General features: G+C 40.6%; 1 protein-coding gene across 1 annotated transcript; it reads right to left on the minus strand.

Moving 5' to 3' along the window:
- Positions 1-2095: 2095 nt before the first annotated feature.
- On the minus strand, positions 2096-11091 carry LOC110492804 (leiomodin-2). Its single transcript, XM_021567288.3, has 3 exons — positions 10107-11091; positions 8010-9317; positions 2096-2648 (listed from the first exon to the last, which is right to left on the minus strand). The coding sequence occupies exons 1-3, from the start codon at positions 10380-10382 to the stop codon at positions 2622-2624; spliced, it is 1611 nt and encodes a 536-aa protein (XP_021422963.3). The 5' UTR covers positions 10383-11091; the 3' UTR covers positions 2096-2621.
- Between the last annotated feature and the right edge of the window lie 2897 nt (positions 11092-13988).

Below are 13988 nucleotides of genomic sequence, written 5' to 3' on the forward strand. Positions count from 1 at the left end.
AATAAAATAATAACGAGGCTATATACAGGGGGTACCGGTACCAAGTCAATGTGCGGGGGTACAGGTTAGTCGAGGTAATTTGTACATGCCTGTCACCTCCCTGACCAAGTCCCTTCTACCCCGATTGTTCAGTTTGGCTGGGCGGCCAACTCTAGGAAGAGTCTTGGTGGTTGCAAACTTCTTTCATTTCAGAATGATGGAGGCCACTGTGTTTTTGAGAACTCCAATGCTGTAGAAATGTTCTGGTATCCTTCCCCAGATCTGTGCCTCGACACAATCCTGTCTCGGCGCTCTACGGACAATTCCTTCGACCTCATGGCTTGGTTTTTGCTCTGACATGCACTTTAAACTGTCGGACCTTTTATATAGACAGGTTTGTGCCTTTCCAAATCATGTCCAATCAATTCAATTTACCAGAGGCACACTCCAATCAAGTTTTAAAAACATCTCCAGGATTATCCATGGGAACAGGATGCACCTTGGCTCAATTTCAAAACTCATAGCAAAGGGTCTGAATAATTATGTAAATATGGTATCTGTTTTTTATTTTTAATACATTTGCAAAAATTTCTAAAAACATGTTTTCGCTTTGTCATTATTGGGTATAATGTGTAGATTTGATGAAAAAATGTAACCATGTGGAAAAAGTCAAGGGATCTGAATATTTTCAGAAGGCAATGTATCTCATTAATTTAGTTATATTTGAATTATTATGATCCTTCCAATTTATATTAAAATCACCCAAGATAAATACATCTCTGTTACTATCTGTGGCCTGGTCAAACCCAGATAGGACACCTTAGAGCTAGGAGGTCTATACACACACCCTACCAATATGGCTGCCTGGAGAGGCAGATGTACTTGAGCCCATAGTGCCTCTATCTGACATGCATTAAGGTCATCCCTCCTCTTAAAAGGTATATGATTCTGAATGTACAGTGCTACACCCGAACCATTCCTATTCCTTTCTCTTCTCAGTAGACTATATCCATGAATGTTAATTTGCCCATCATTTACAGATGCATCAAAATGTGTTTCGGTCAAAGCTAAAATAGGAATATTATATACAGTGGGGCAAAAAAAGTATTTAGTCAGCCACCAATTGTGCAAGTTCTCCTACTTAAAAAGATAAGAGAGGCCTGTAATTTTCATCATAGGTACACTTCAACTATGACAGACAAAATGAGAAAAAAAATCCAGAGAATCACATTGTAGGATATTTGCAAATTATGGTGGAAAATAAGTATTTTACAGGCCTCTCATCTTTTTAAGTGGGAGAACTTGCACAATTTGTGGCTGACTAAATACTTTTTTGCCCCACTGTACAAGGTAAATATAGAACTGAAAAATCTCATTTTTATTGAAAATAAAATTGTATTATGACAATAGTTGTTCAACCCTTTACAGATGCCTTCCCTAAACTGAATTACTTTGCTTGAGTGACAACACCTTATTTTAAGCATTTGTTCCAATTCTTCCTGTGGTGCGTCTGACATGTCACTGTCATAACCTGTCACTGTCATAACCTGTCACTGTCATAACCTGTCACTGTCATAACCTGTCACTGTCATAACCTGTCACTGTCATAACCTGTCACTGTCATAACCTGTCACTGTCATAACCTGTCACTGTCATAACCTGTCACTGTCATAACCTGTCACTGTCATAACCTGTCACTGTCATAACCTGTCACTGTCATAACCTGTCACTGTCATAACCTGTCACTGTCATAACCTGTCACTGTCATAACCTGTCACTGTCATAACCTGTCACTGTCATAACCTGTCACTGTCATAACCTGTCACTGTCATAACCTGTCAGTAACACTATAACGCTATTCCTCACTTTGTCTTTCCCTCCATTCCCAGCCCTATGAATCTTGTTTAAATGACATTTTCCACAGTTAAATTGACATTTTTATGCCATTTCATTGAAAAGGCTTTTGAATATATGACACACTACAATTATAAGGATTCTCTCTCCGAGACTATACAAAGGGACCTCTTCTTGTGGGAAAATGTGTTCGCCTTGAACAGCTGCAAAATGAACTTTAATGAATTGGGAACAATTCCAAGAGACACATGAAGCTGCAAGGTGGGATTAAAGGTGATTTAGTTACAGATAGCATTAATGTGTTCCAATTTTGTTCCAAGTCATTTTAATCCTGGCTAGGATGGGAGAAGGCTGATCTTTTGGATCTTCCCTAAGCCTACATTTAGCCAGTTTGTAGTTAAGATTTCTGTCATAACTCAATCGGTATAAGTCATTCATTGAAATGACTATTGAACAGCAGTAATATTATGGATTGTGCCTTTAATCTATAAATTGCCACCCGTTCATAATATGCAATCAAGTCCAGTGTTGTATTTTTCACTACATGACAGGAAAATATTTACAAAACACTAACAAAATCATATGTAAAATGTGTCAACAGTTTTCCAAGCAGAAAGTTTCATGGTAATACATAAACAAATTATATTTTAATGTACTTGTATTTAAATATGTAGCATTTGTGGTACAAATGTTTCATGTTTTTTTTATGAAGACAGAATGAAGTGGGTGCAGTATTTGTGGAGAACAGCTCTTGATCAGGTTGGATATTCCTTTCTCCCACCACAACGTTAACATAGATCTGGCTGGAGATTCACCTGCAAGGAGAAAGAGTGTGTCAGTCAGTGTCAACACATGTCCTACTGACACAAACCATCGGACCATCTATGCAATAAGTGGATAAGTAGATGGGTATTTCAGGACCAATGAACCTCGAGAGAGTGACCAAGTGGTCGAGAGAGAGCAGGACAGTTGGCGTGGTGAGAGAAATAGCTTGGTAACATTAAGTTGTTTGTAAGCAGTGATGATTTTGATGGGGGTTTGCATTGAGTTCCAACTACCTTACCAGTTATTCATAACAAACAAATAACAAACCCTATTTGTATTGGTATCATTACCTGAACTATAATATTAACGCAACATGGAAAGTGTTGATCCCATGTTTCCTGAGCTGAAATAAAATAACCCAGAAATGTTCCAATACACACAAAAGGCGTATTTCTCTCAAATGTAGTGCACAAAGTTGTTTATATCTCTGTAAGTGAGCATTTCTCATTTGCCAAGATAATCCATCCACCTAAAAGGTGTGAGATATCTAGTAGCTGATTAAATAGCGGGTTCATTACACTGGTGCACATTGTGCTGTGGACAATAAAATGGCACTGTCAAATGTGCAGTTTTGTCACACAAATATCCAGCAACTTTGCACAGCCAGAGTGGCAGCCTGATCAACTCTATGTGAAGGACATGTGTCCTGCTGCTTGAGGCAAATGGTGGTCACACCAGATACTGACTGCTTTTCTGATCCATGGCTCTACCTTTTTTAAAGATTTCTGTGACCAACAGATGTATATCTGTATTCCCAGTCATGTGAAATCCATAGATTAGGGCCTAATTTCTTTATTTCAATTGACTGATTTCCTTAAATGAACTGTAACAGTAAAGTTGCAAAATTCTTGCATGTTGCATTTATATTTTTGCTCAGTGTGTGTGTGTGTGTATGTATGTATGTACAGTTGAAGTCAGAAGTTTACTTACACTTAGGTTGGAGTCATTAAAACTTGTTTTTCAACCACTCCACAAATGTATTGTTAGACAAACTATTGTTTTGGCAAGTCGGTTAGGACATCTACTTTGTGCATGACACAAGTAATTTTTCCAACAATTGTTTACAGACAGATTATTTCACTTATAATTCACTGTATCACAATTCCAGTGGGTCAGAAGATTACATACACTAAATTGACTGTGCCTTTAAACAGCTTGGAAAATTCCAGAAAATGTCGTCATGACTTTAGAAGCTTCTGATGGGCTAATTGATATCATTTGAGTCAATTGGAGGTGTTCGTGTGGATGTATTCCAAGGCCTACCTTCAAACTCAGTACCTCTTTTCTTGACATCATGGGAAATCAAAAGAATTCAGCCAAGACCTCAGAAAAACAATTGTAGACCACAAGTCTGGTTCATCCTTGGGAGCAATTTCCAAATGCCTGAAGGTAGCACGTTCATCTGTATAAACAATAGTACGCAATAGTACTGCTCAGGAAGGAGACTCATTCTGTCTCCTAGAGATGAACGTACTTTGGTGCGAAAAGTGCAAATCAATCCCAGAACAACAGCAAAGGACCTTGTGAAGATGCTGGAGGAAACAGGTACAAAAGTATCTATATCCATTTAATGAATCCAACCTAAGTGTATGTAAACTTCTGACTTCAACTGTATACTTCAACTCAGCATAAAAATAAATGTCCCTTTTTCAGGACCCTGTCTTTCAAAGATAATTTGTAAAAATCCAAATAACTTTACAGGTCTTCAATGTAAAGAGTTTAAACACTTTCCCATGCTTTTCAATGACCTATAAACAAGTAATGGACATGCACCTGTGGAATTGTCGTTAAGACACTAACAGCTTAGACGGTAGGCAATTAAGGTCACAGTTATGAAAACTTAGGACACTGAAGAGGCCTTTCTGCTGACTCTGAAAAACAGCAAAAGAAAGATGCCCAGGGTCACGTGCCTTAGGCATGCTGCAAGGAGGCATGAGGACTGCAGTTGTGGCCAGGGCAATAAATTGCAATGTCAGTACTGTGAGAAGCCTAAGTCAGCACTACAGGGAAACAGGACAGACAGCTGATCATCCTCACAGTGGCAGACCACATGTAACAACACCTGCACAGGATCGGTACATCCGAACATCACACCTGTGGGACAGGTACAGGATGACAACAATTGGCCGAGTGCTCATACTGTCCGCGAGAGGCTGGACTGAGGGCCTGTAGGCCTGTTGTAAGGCAGGACCTCACCAGACATCACCGGCGACAACATTGCCTATGGGCACAAACCCACCGTCGCTGGACCAGACAGGACTGGCAAAAAGTGCTCTTCACTGACGAGTCGTGGTTTTGTCTCACCAGGGGTGAAGGTTGAATTTGCGTTTATCGTCAAAGGAATGAGCATTACACCGAGGTCTGTATTCTGGAGCGGGATCGATTTGGAGGTGGAGGGTCCGTCATGGTCTGGGGCGGTGTGTCACAGCATCATCGGACTGAGCTTGTTGTCATTGCAGGCAATCTCAATGCTGTGCGTTACAGGGAAGACATCTTCCTCCCTCATGTGGTACACTTCCTGCAGGCTCATCCTGACATGACCCTCCAGCATGACAATGCCACCAGCCATACTGCTCGTTCTGTGCTTGATTTCCTGCAAGACATGAATGTCAGTGTTCTGCCATGGTCAGCGAAGAGCCTAGATCTCAATTCCATTGAGCACGTTTGGGACCTGTTAAATTGAAGGGTGAGGGTTAGGGCCATTCCCCCCAGAAATGTCCGGGAACTTGCAGGTGCCTTGGTGGAAGAGTGGGGTAACATCTCACAGCAATAACTGGCAAATCTGGTGCAGTCCATGAGGAGGAGATGCACTGCAGTACTTAATGCAGCTGGTGGCCACACCAGATACTGACTGTTACTTTTGATTTTGACCCCCCCTTTGTTCAGGGACACATTATTCCATTTCTGGTAGTCACATGTCTGTGGAACTTGTTCAGTTTATGTCTCATTTGACAAATCTTGTTATTTTCATACAGATATTTACACTTTAAATATTTTAAATATTTAAATATTTAAATTTGCTGAAAATTAACGCTGTTGACAGTAAGAGGATTTACATTTTTTTGCTGAGTTTATATGCTGTGTGTGTGTATGTATATACTGTGTATATACAGCACCAGTCAAAAGTTTGGACACGTGTACTCATTCAAGGGTTTTTCTTTATTTGTACCATTCATTCATTGTATAATAATAGTGAAGACAAGTGCCTTGACATCTTTGCACACTCTTGGCATTCTCTCAACCAGCTTCATGAGGTTGTCACCTGGAATGCATTTCATATAACAGGTGTGCCTTAAAAGTTAATTTGTGGAATTTCTTTCCTTCTTAATGCATTTGAGCCAATCAGTTGTGTTGTGACAAGGTAGGGGTGGTATACAGAAGATAACCCTATTTGGTAAATGACCAAGTACATATTATGGCAAGAACAGCTCAAATAAGAAAGAAACTACAGTCCATCATTACTTTAAGACATGAAGGTCAGTCAATCCGGCAATTTCAAGAACGTTGAACATTTCTTCAAGTGCAGTAGCAAAAACCATTAAGCGCTATGATGAAACTGGCTCTCATGAGGACCGCCACAGGAAATGAATACCCAGAGTTACCTTTGCTGCAGAAGATAAGTTCATTGGAGTTACCAGACTCAGAAATTCTTGCCCAAATAAATGCATCACAGAGTTCAAGTAACAGACACATCTCACCATCAACTGTTCAGAGGAGACTGCGTGAATCAGACCTTCATGGTCGAATTGCTGCAAAGAATCCACTACTAAAGGACACCAATAAGAAGAAGAGACTTGCTTGGGCCAAGAAACATGAGCAATGGACATTAGACTGGTGGAAATCTGTCCTTTGGTCTGATGTGTCCAAATTTGACATTTTTGGTTCCAACTGTCATGTCTGTGAGACGCAGACTAGGTGAACGAATGATCTCTTCCGTGAAACATGGAGGAGGAGGTCTGATGGTGTGGGGGTGCTTTGCTGGAGACACGGTCTGTGATTTGTCTGTGATTTATTTAGAATTCAAGGCACTCTTAACCGGCATGGCTACCACAGCATTCTGCAGCGATACGCCATCCCATCTGGTTTGGGCTTAGTGGGACTATAATTTTGTTTTTCAACAGAACAATGACCCAACACACCTCCAGGCTGTGTAAGGGCTATTTGTCCAAGAAGGAGAATGATTGAGTGCTGCATCAGATGACCTGACCTCCACAATCACCCGACCTCAACCCAATTGAGATGATTTGGGATGAGTTGGACGGCAGAGTGAAGGATAAACAGCCAACAAGTGCTCAGCATATGTGGGAACTCTTTCAAGACTGTTGGAAAAGCATTCCAGGTGAAGCTGGTTGACAGACTGCCAAGAGTGTGCAAAGCTGTCATCAGGGCAAAGGGTGGCTACTTTGAATAATCTAAAATCTATAATATATTTTGATTTGTTTAACATGTATTTGGTTACTACATGATTCCATATATGTTATTTCATAGTTTTGATGTCTTCACTATTATTCTACAATGTAGAAAATTGTAAGAAAAAACCCTTGAATGAGTAGGTGTCTAAACATTTGACTGGTATTGTATGTAGGTATACCATCCATTCACAAAAATACTTTGCTCCAAGCAAAACAGCAATTCTACACCTTTTTCTAAAGGGTAAAGAGAATGTACGGTTGTATAGCTAATGTTATGCTATTCTACATATTTTGCCATGAGGCTGAGAGAAAATGTTGCTGTTATAATGCTAGTTTCTTGCAATTCTAAACATTTTGACATGGAGCAGAGAGACACATTTTCAGTTTTATAGCTAATCTCATGCTATTCTATGAATTTTGCTATTTGTCTGAGAGAAGATTTTGCCGTTTTAAAGCTCTTTTCCTGTAATTCTAAACATACCTTTCTTTACTCTAAGGGGTCATGGACTTTATCACTTTTTTATTCTGGTCAGATAATTTATCTATTTTCTCTTCTTGTCAACCATATTGTTCAACTGACAGCCTCATGGTGATCCATGCTGTAGATTGTTTGGTCTGTTGGCACACTGTCATCCTGTGCGCATCAGTGCTCCAAGCCATTAGTCTTATCGAGTTCAGCTATTTATAACTGTATTAAGTGGGAGGAATTCACAGGGTTATGAAGGCTGTCATCTAATGATAGCACTGTTTCCACAAAGGCTGTGTAATGACTTTTGGAAGAGTGTTTCAGTTTTATTTGTAGCATCATATGAGTACAACTGAGTTTTGCTCATGTCTGCTGAAAGTCCTTTTTTTGAACAATGATCCAGATTTATGTGCTAATAAAAATAATTATGTCACTGGTTCATGATAGGATGTTTGTGCGTCTGTCATACTTACACTTTTGAGTGATCTAATGCTGCTACCACGAATGGCCGCCATCAGATCATCACGTGTAGAGTTCAGAGGTGCTGGTGGCCAGGGTGGGTTGTCTTTCTTCTTTCGTGAAGAAGGCTTCAAGGCATTCTTCAGCTCCTTGAGAATGTCAGAGCTGCACTTCTTGTTGGCCCCATTTTTGCCCCTCTTGGATTTGGGTTTCTTTTGGCCTGATTGACCCTTTGTACTCCCTTCATGTTGTTTGATCATCTCTGCAATCTTCCTGGTTGGTGTATTCCTCTCAGACTGAAGGCCAGTGAGAGGGGGAGGTGGAGGAGGGATGTTATTTGGGGTCTGGTCATTCCTCGCATGTCTTGGAGAGAACCAGGGTGGTTTGTTTGAAGGAGGCGATCCAGAAAGGCCTGTTGTCCCGGCATCGGCCTTGGGCTGGACTGTTGCTTCTGGATGGCCTTTCTCCCTCTGTTGTTGCAGCCGTCTCTGCCTCTGTCGGTCCTGGTTGCGGGTCAGAATACTGGTGGCGGTCATCCTGGGGCCTGGCAGATCAAACTGGTAGCCCAGCTTGAGGAGGGTGCAGTTGTCCCTCAGGAGGCGAACCATCTCCATCTCAACCTGCCCCCCGCAGATGTGCCTCTGGTTGTGGAAGCGCAGCTCCACCAGAGTACTGTTTTGTTGGAGCGATGCCATTAGCGCCAAGATTCCCCGGCCAGACACAAAGTTGGACTCAATGTTGAGGTTGGTGATGGAGCAGTTTTCTCTGAGCATCTTGGAGACGGCGAAGGCAACCCGGTCATTGGCTCGGGTGTTAGAAAGGCTTAAAACACGTACGTGTGTGTTGGCGCTCAGTGCTTCGGAGATACGCAGCAAGGTCTCCTGAGAGATGTCTTCGATGTTGTTGAAGTTGAGCTCGCTCATCGTTGGATCATCGCGAAGGATCCGTTCAAGTGCCTCGTCAATCACGATAGGGTTCCCACAAGGTCTCTCTGGAGTCACATTTAGGTTTTGGTCAGTCATTGTTGTTCTCAAGTCTCCCCTTTCAGAACAATTCCCTAGGTTTCTTGACAGGTGGTCAACAGCGTTCTGCCCATGTCTACCAGAAGTTGGTAAAGGTTCCTGTTTGCATTTGTCCTTCTTTTCCTCTTCATTTTCAGCCTCAATTGAATCATTCTCATCCTCACCTGCCTCGTCTCCGCTCCCTTCCCTATTTTGGCGTTCCTCTTCCTCATCACTGTCCTCAGACTCTGTGCTGTTACTGTCACTCTCTGTCACACATTCCTCTTCGCTCTTATCAGTCTGTCCTTCCTCCATTCTATCCTGTATTTTTGAACAGGGTGGAAAATTAGGTTGAGACCTAACATTCTCCAGTTACTGTCTCTTAATGAGGAATACCTCCAGAACTCTTTGAGCACACATAATCATTATAGCTGGTATTTCAGAGACAATGTATTTTTTTTATTGTTTTCCACTAACTTATCAAAATAACACAGTAGGCAATGAACACAGTCTTCATATTGTTTGAACTCTTATACAACGATAAATGTTTGGCACACTTCATTTGCATATATACTTCAACCTTTCCCTTAACCTCTGGCATTTCTTATAATCTTCAATCATTCTTATTTAAAATATTGAATCTCAAATTATTGTCATTTCTATCATTGGAAAAAATAAAAACATAATCTGTCTTTATCTTTTATTTTCAGATAGGCTGGTGGCAAAAGGTAATTTATCTGTAAAATTATACTGTAATGCAGAATATAAGTAATCGGCCATTTCAATCAGCGAGACACTGAATTCCAAAGATGTCCCTGCTATTTCACAATTAGAAATGAAATAAATAAACCTTTTCAAGTTACACCTGAAATATTTAAGTTTGATTGAAATAAATGGTATTTTTTTCATCACCGAAATAGGAAAAATGTTGTTCAGGAGTCAGACATAACAACCTAACTTCAGATTGTTTTGTTCTGCCAATATTTTTTGAGATGCCTGAAATTGATCTTGTTGCATCTGGAAGCCCTCTGAAGTTAAGGCATCTATAGAATAATATATATATATTTGTTTTCTCTGGTTTAAGCCTTGAAATACCATCCCCTTTCTTACATGTTCAGGGGATGATTCAGATCTGTCATCCTCTAGCAGTTTGCGTGTCTCGTCCTCCCAGTATTTCAGCAGTGCCTCTCTGGAGAAGGTGCCTGTGGGGGTCTTGGCGGTCTGGTCTTTCTGCCTCAGCCCGATAGGTACGTTGTCATCCGGGTCCATATCCGCCAGCTCCCTCTCCAGCTCCTGAAGCTCCTCAAACGACAAGCCAGCCAACACCTCATCTTCATCCACTGATTCATACTTCTTCAGCTCCTTTCGGTACCCAAAGGTACTCATGATGGACTTGTCAGAAACGCTTGGATCTTAGTGAGGATCTTTTTCAACTGAATCTCCGCACACTCTCTTAAAGCTACTGGGTAATGGTAAAGGCGTGTGGCCAGGGATGCTGTAGATGTAGGGAGTCTGAGAGGAAGACTGATGGTGAAAGAGAGACTCTGTTTGTCTAATCTTCCCAGCTGCCATAAGACCCTTAAAGGGAGGGAAATGTGTAAAGTGTCTGCCAATGATGTTCTTTTTTTAGGGTGTGGGGATCAACAAGATAGGTTTACAGGAGCAATGTGAGGACACTTAGTGGCTCTGAAGAGACCTATCACTATAGCTCGTACCCAGGGAGAAAAAAATAGACCAACAAAGCCCGAGGGAGACATCAAAGATTAACGTGAATGGTGTTACATAATGTGTCAGAACATGCAGTACAGGTTGTTGGGTAAAAAAAACCAGAGGAGGAAGAAGATGATGAACAAAAACAAAGGAAAAATGGGTATCTGTTTAGAGGGAGTAGACAAAACTACAATAATGGAAGAAGAACAAAAGAAAGTGATAAGATTATATAAAAAAAATATATATAAAAAAATGGACACTGAATAAAGAAGGACAAATTGTCAATCCATTGCAATATAGTGGCTCTCTAAGCAGCTGATGTGTCAATTCTTAAATTGCGGTTGCATTTGCAGTCCTCACTTTTGCAACCATGAAAAACAGTTTATCAATTTTTAAACATAATGCAAGTCCTTTACACCACAAAACTTTATTGTTCATACATTGTTTAATGTACTTAGGGCAAGCAAAGTGGCTTGTCCAAGTATCATTATAGTGACATGTTTTGTGAATTTATAGTTATCTATCTATTCTTTTGAATGCCACTAGAAAGTAAACAAACGTGTGTAATATTTTGTATAGCGCAATAAAAACAAAGATGAGTCTGAGCATGCCTGGCAGGATTGGTCCAACAAAGCTAAAGACCCCAGATGGGAGAGTATAATATACAAGGATTTTCTCAAAGCTGCTAAAGCATGTTGACGACATCGTACTTAGCCAGTGGGAATTCGCTGGAGTACCCCCACCCAGGTTGTGGCCGTGCTGGCACCACTGGCTGTGGTAACCCATGGGCGGGGGGGGGGGGGGTACACACTCGGACAATCAGAGAGGGGGCAAATTATTGTAGCCCTGGCAGCACAGATTAATCAAACGGACTGAGTTCCATCAGCTAAGACTAGACATTGTTTAATCTAATCTTACCATTCCTCCTCAATTTGTCATGCCTTCTCAAATAGCTACAATGGTATACACATTTCACACATCAGGTCAACCCTCGAGTTGGGCTCGGGGATGGAACAATTGTTGAAGGTGTGTGTGTGTGTGTGTGGTTGTGTGTGTGTGTGTGTGTGTGTGTGTGTTTGTGTGTGTGTGCGCGCAAGGGGGTTATAGGCGTGGGGGGGGGGGTTATAAGTTGGTTATAGGTTGGTCCATGGGTGGAAGGGAAGAGAGGTGTTTGTGTGGGTGGGTGGGTTATTAAAATACCTTTTTTATATATATATATATATATATATATATACAGTACAACCGAGGAAAAAGCGCTAGAAATGCTGTTGGCTTCTAATCTGGTTTTGTTCTGTAGGTGGCACCTTGTGCTCTTTTCAAGGGGTGAGGCCAATCTCTTAAAGGCCCTAGGATCCATGTGTACAGGGATGGTCTGCCAGTCACCTAGACGACAACCCAACTTGGGATGGGGGGATGTTTTAGGGGGTGAAAAATTGGAGGACAATTGGAGGTTTACTCAGTCATAGTTACAGTATGCTGCTTAACAGTGCAGATATCATGGTACGCTATTTGGGCGTTCAGTCATCTTGGTACTTTTTAATGGTAAGTTTACAAACATATTATTGTAAGTATAATTGAAACGTGTATCTCATTATGGTAAGTGGTGAAATAAGTATAGCTAGTTATAATTGTAATGGCTAAGCAGATGATAAGAAAAGACGATTGGTCTTTACCTGGCTAATAGAGAAAGAATATAATATCTATTGTTTACATGAAAATCATTCCACATCTTTAGATTAAGTTGTGTGTAAAAGGGACTGGGAGAGGGGGATGATATACTTCTCTCATGGTCAAAGAAACTCAAAAGGGGTGATGATATTAATTCAAAAATAATTCAAAAAGAATGTCCAAATGTGCTAAATGTCCAAACAGCTCGGCAAGGAAGGTGGATCTTTTTAAATATGCTAATGGCCGTTATCAGATTTGTCTCATTAATCTATACAGTCCAAATAATGATGATCCACACTTCTTTGAAATATATATCATATTTTATCTAACTTACAGGCAATACCCAACTCTAATATTAAGTACCTCAATGTTCTGTAAAGGAAATCACACTACAAACTATCCCCCTCATGCACTTAAATCACAAATATTATGGACATATTAGAACTAGTGGTTATATGGAGGCTCAAATATCCTGACCTAGTGAGATATACAGTACATGGAGGAGGCTCAATCGAGCTAGTCGTCTTGAATACTTTCTTATGTAATTCTCGCTGCTACCAAAAGTTCAAAAAGTGTTCAAAGGGGACAGAATGTGGTCAGACCATCAAATAATTGGCATACACATTACTCTTACAGAATTTCCACATGGCCGAGGATATTGGAAATGTAATCAAAGCCTACTGGATTACAACTTGTTTTTCACCAAGACACAATCATTTATAACTGACTTTTTCCTACATAACAGATCCCCTTTCAAATGTGCCTTCAGAGGTCATGCGATTCAGTACTCATCTTTAAAACAAAAAACATTTTGGTCAAAAGTTGATATTAACAAAGGAAATAGAAGAACTAACCGTTCAGATGGATAGCAATAAAAACTGGACCATAGAGGCACAGAATATGTTTGAGGAAAAACAAAAATAACTGGAGGAACTTATTCAAGAAAGATCAAGTGTAATATATTATAAAAATAAAGCCAACTGGATGAAATATGGGGGAAAATGCACCAAATTATTATTACATCTTCAACATAGTCATCCATGATTCACCAAACAATATATTTAAAGAGGAAGCTAAATAAAATCCATGACCAAAAGTATGTGGACACCTGCTCATCGAACATCTCATTCCAAGATCATGGGCATTAATATGGAGTTAGTCCCTTTTTTGCTGCTATAACAGACTCCACTCTTCTGGGAAGGCTTTCCACTAGATGTTGGAACATTGTTGCGGGGACTTGCTTCCATTCAGCCATGAGCATTAGTGAGGTCGGACACCGATGTTGGGCAATTAGGCCTGGCTCGCAGTCGGTGTTCTAATTCATCTCAAAGGTGTTTGATGGAGTTGAGGTCAGGGCTCTGTGCAGGCCAGTCAAGTTCTTCCTCACCGATCTCGACAAACCATTTCTGTATGGACTTCGCTTTGTGCACAGGGGCATTGTCTTACTGAAGCAGGAAAAGGCCTCCCTAAATAGTTGCCACAAAGTATGAAGCACAGAATTGTCTAGAATGTCATTGTATACTGTCACGCTAAGATTTTCCTGCACTGGAACTAAGGGATTGAACCATGAAAAACAGCCCAAGACCATTATTCTTCCTTCCCCAAACTTTACAA

This window comes from Oncorhynchus mykiss, chromosome 2 (assembly GCF_057628025.1).
Source record: "Oncorhynchus mykiss isolate SJ-2025 chromosome 2, ASM5762802v1, whole genome shotgun sequence".
In the NCBI taxonomy this organism is placed as follows: Eukaryota; Metazoa; Chordata; class Actinopteri; order Salmoniformes; family Salmonidae; genus Oncorhynchus; species Oncorhynchus mykiss.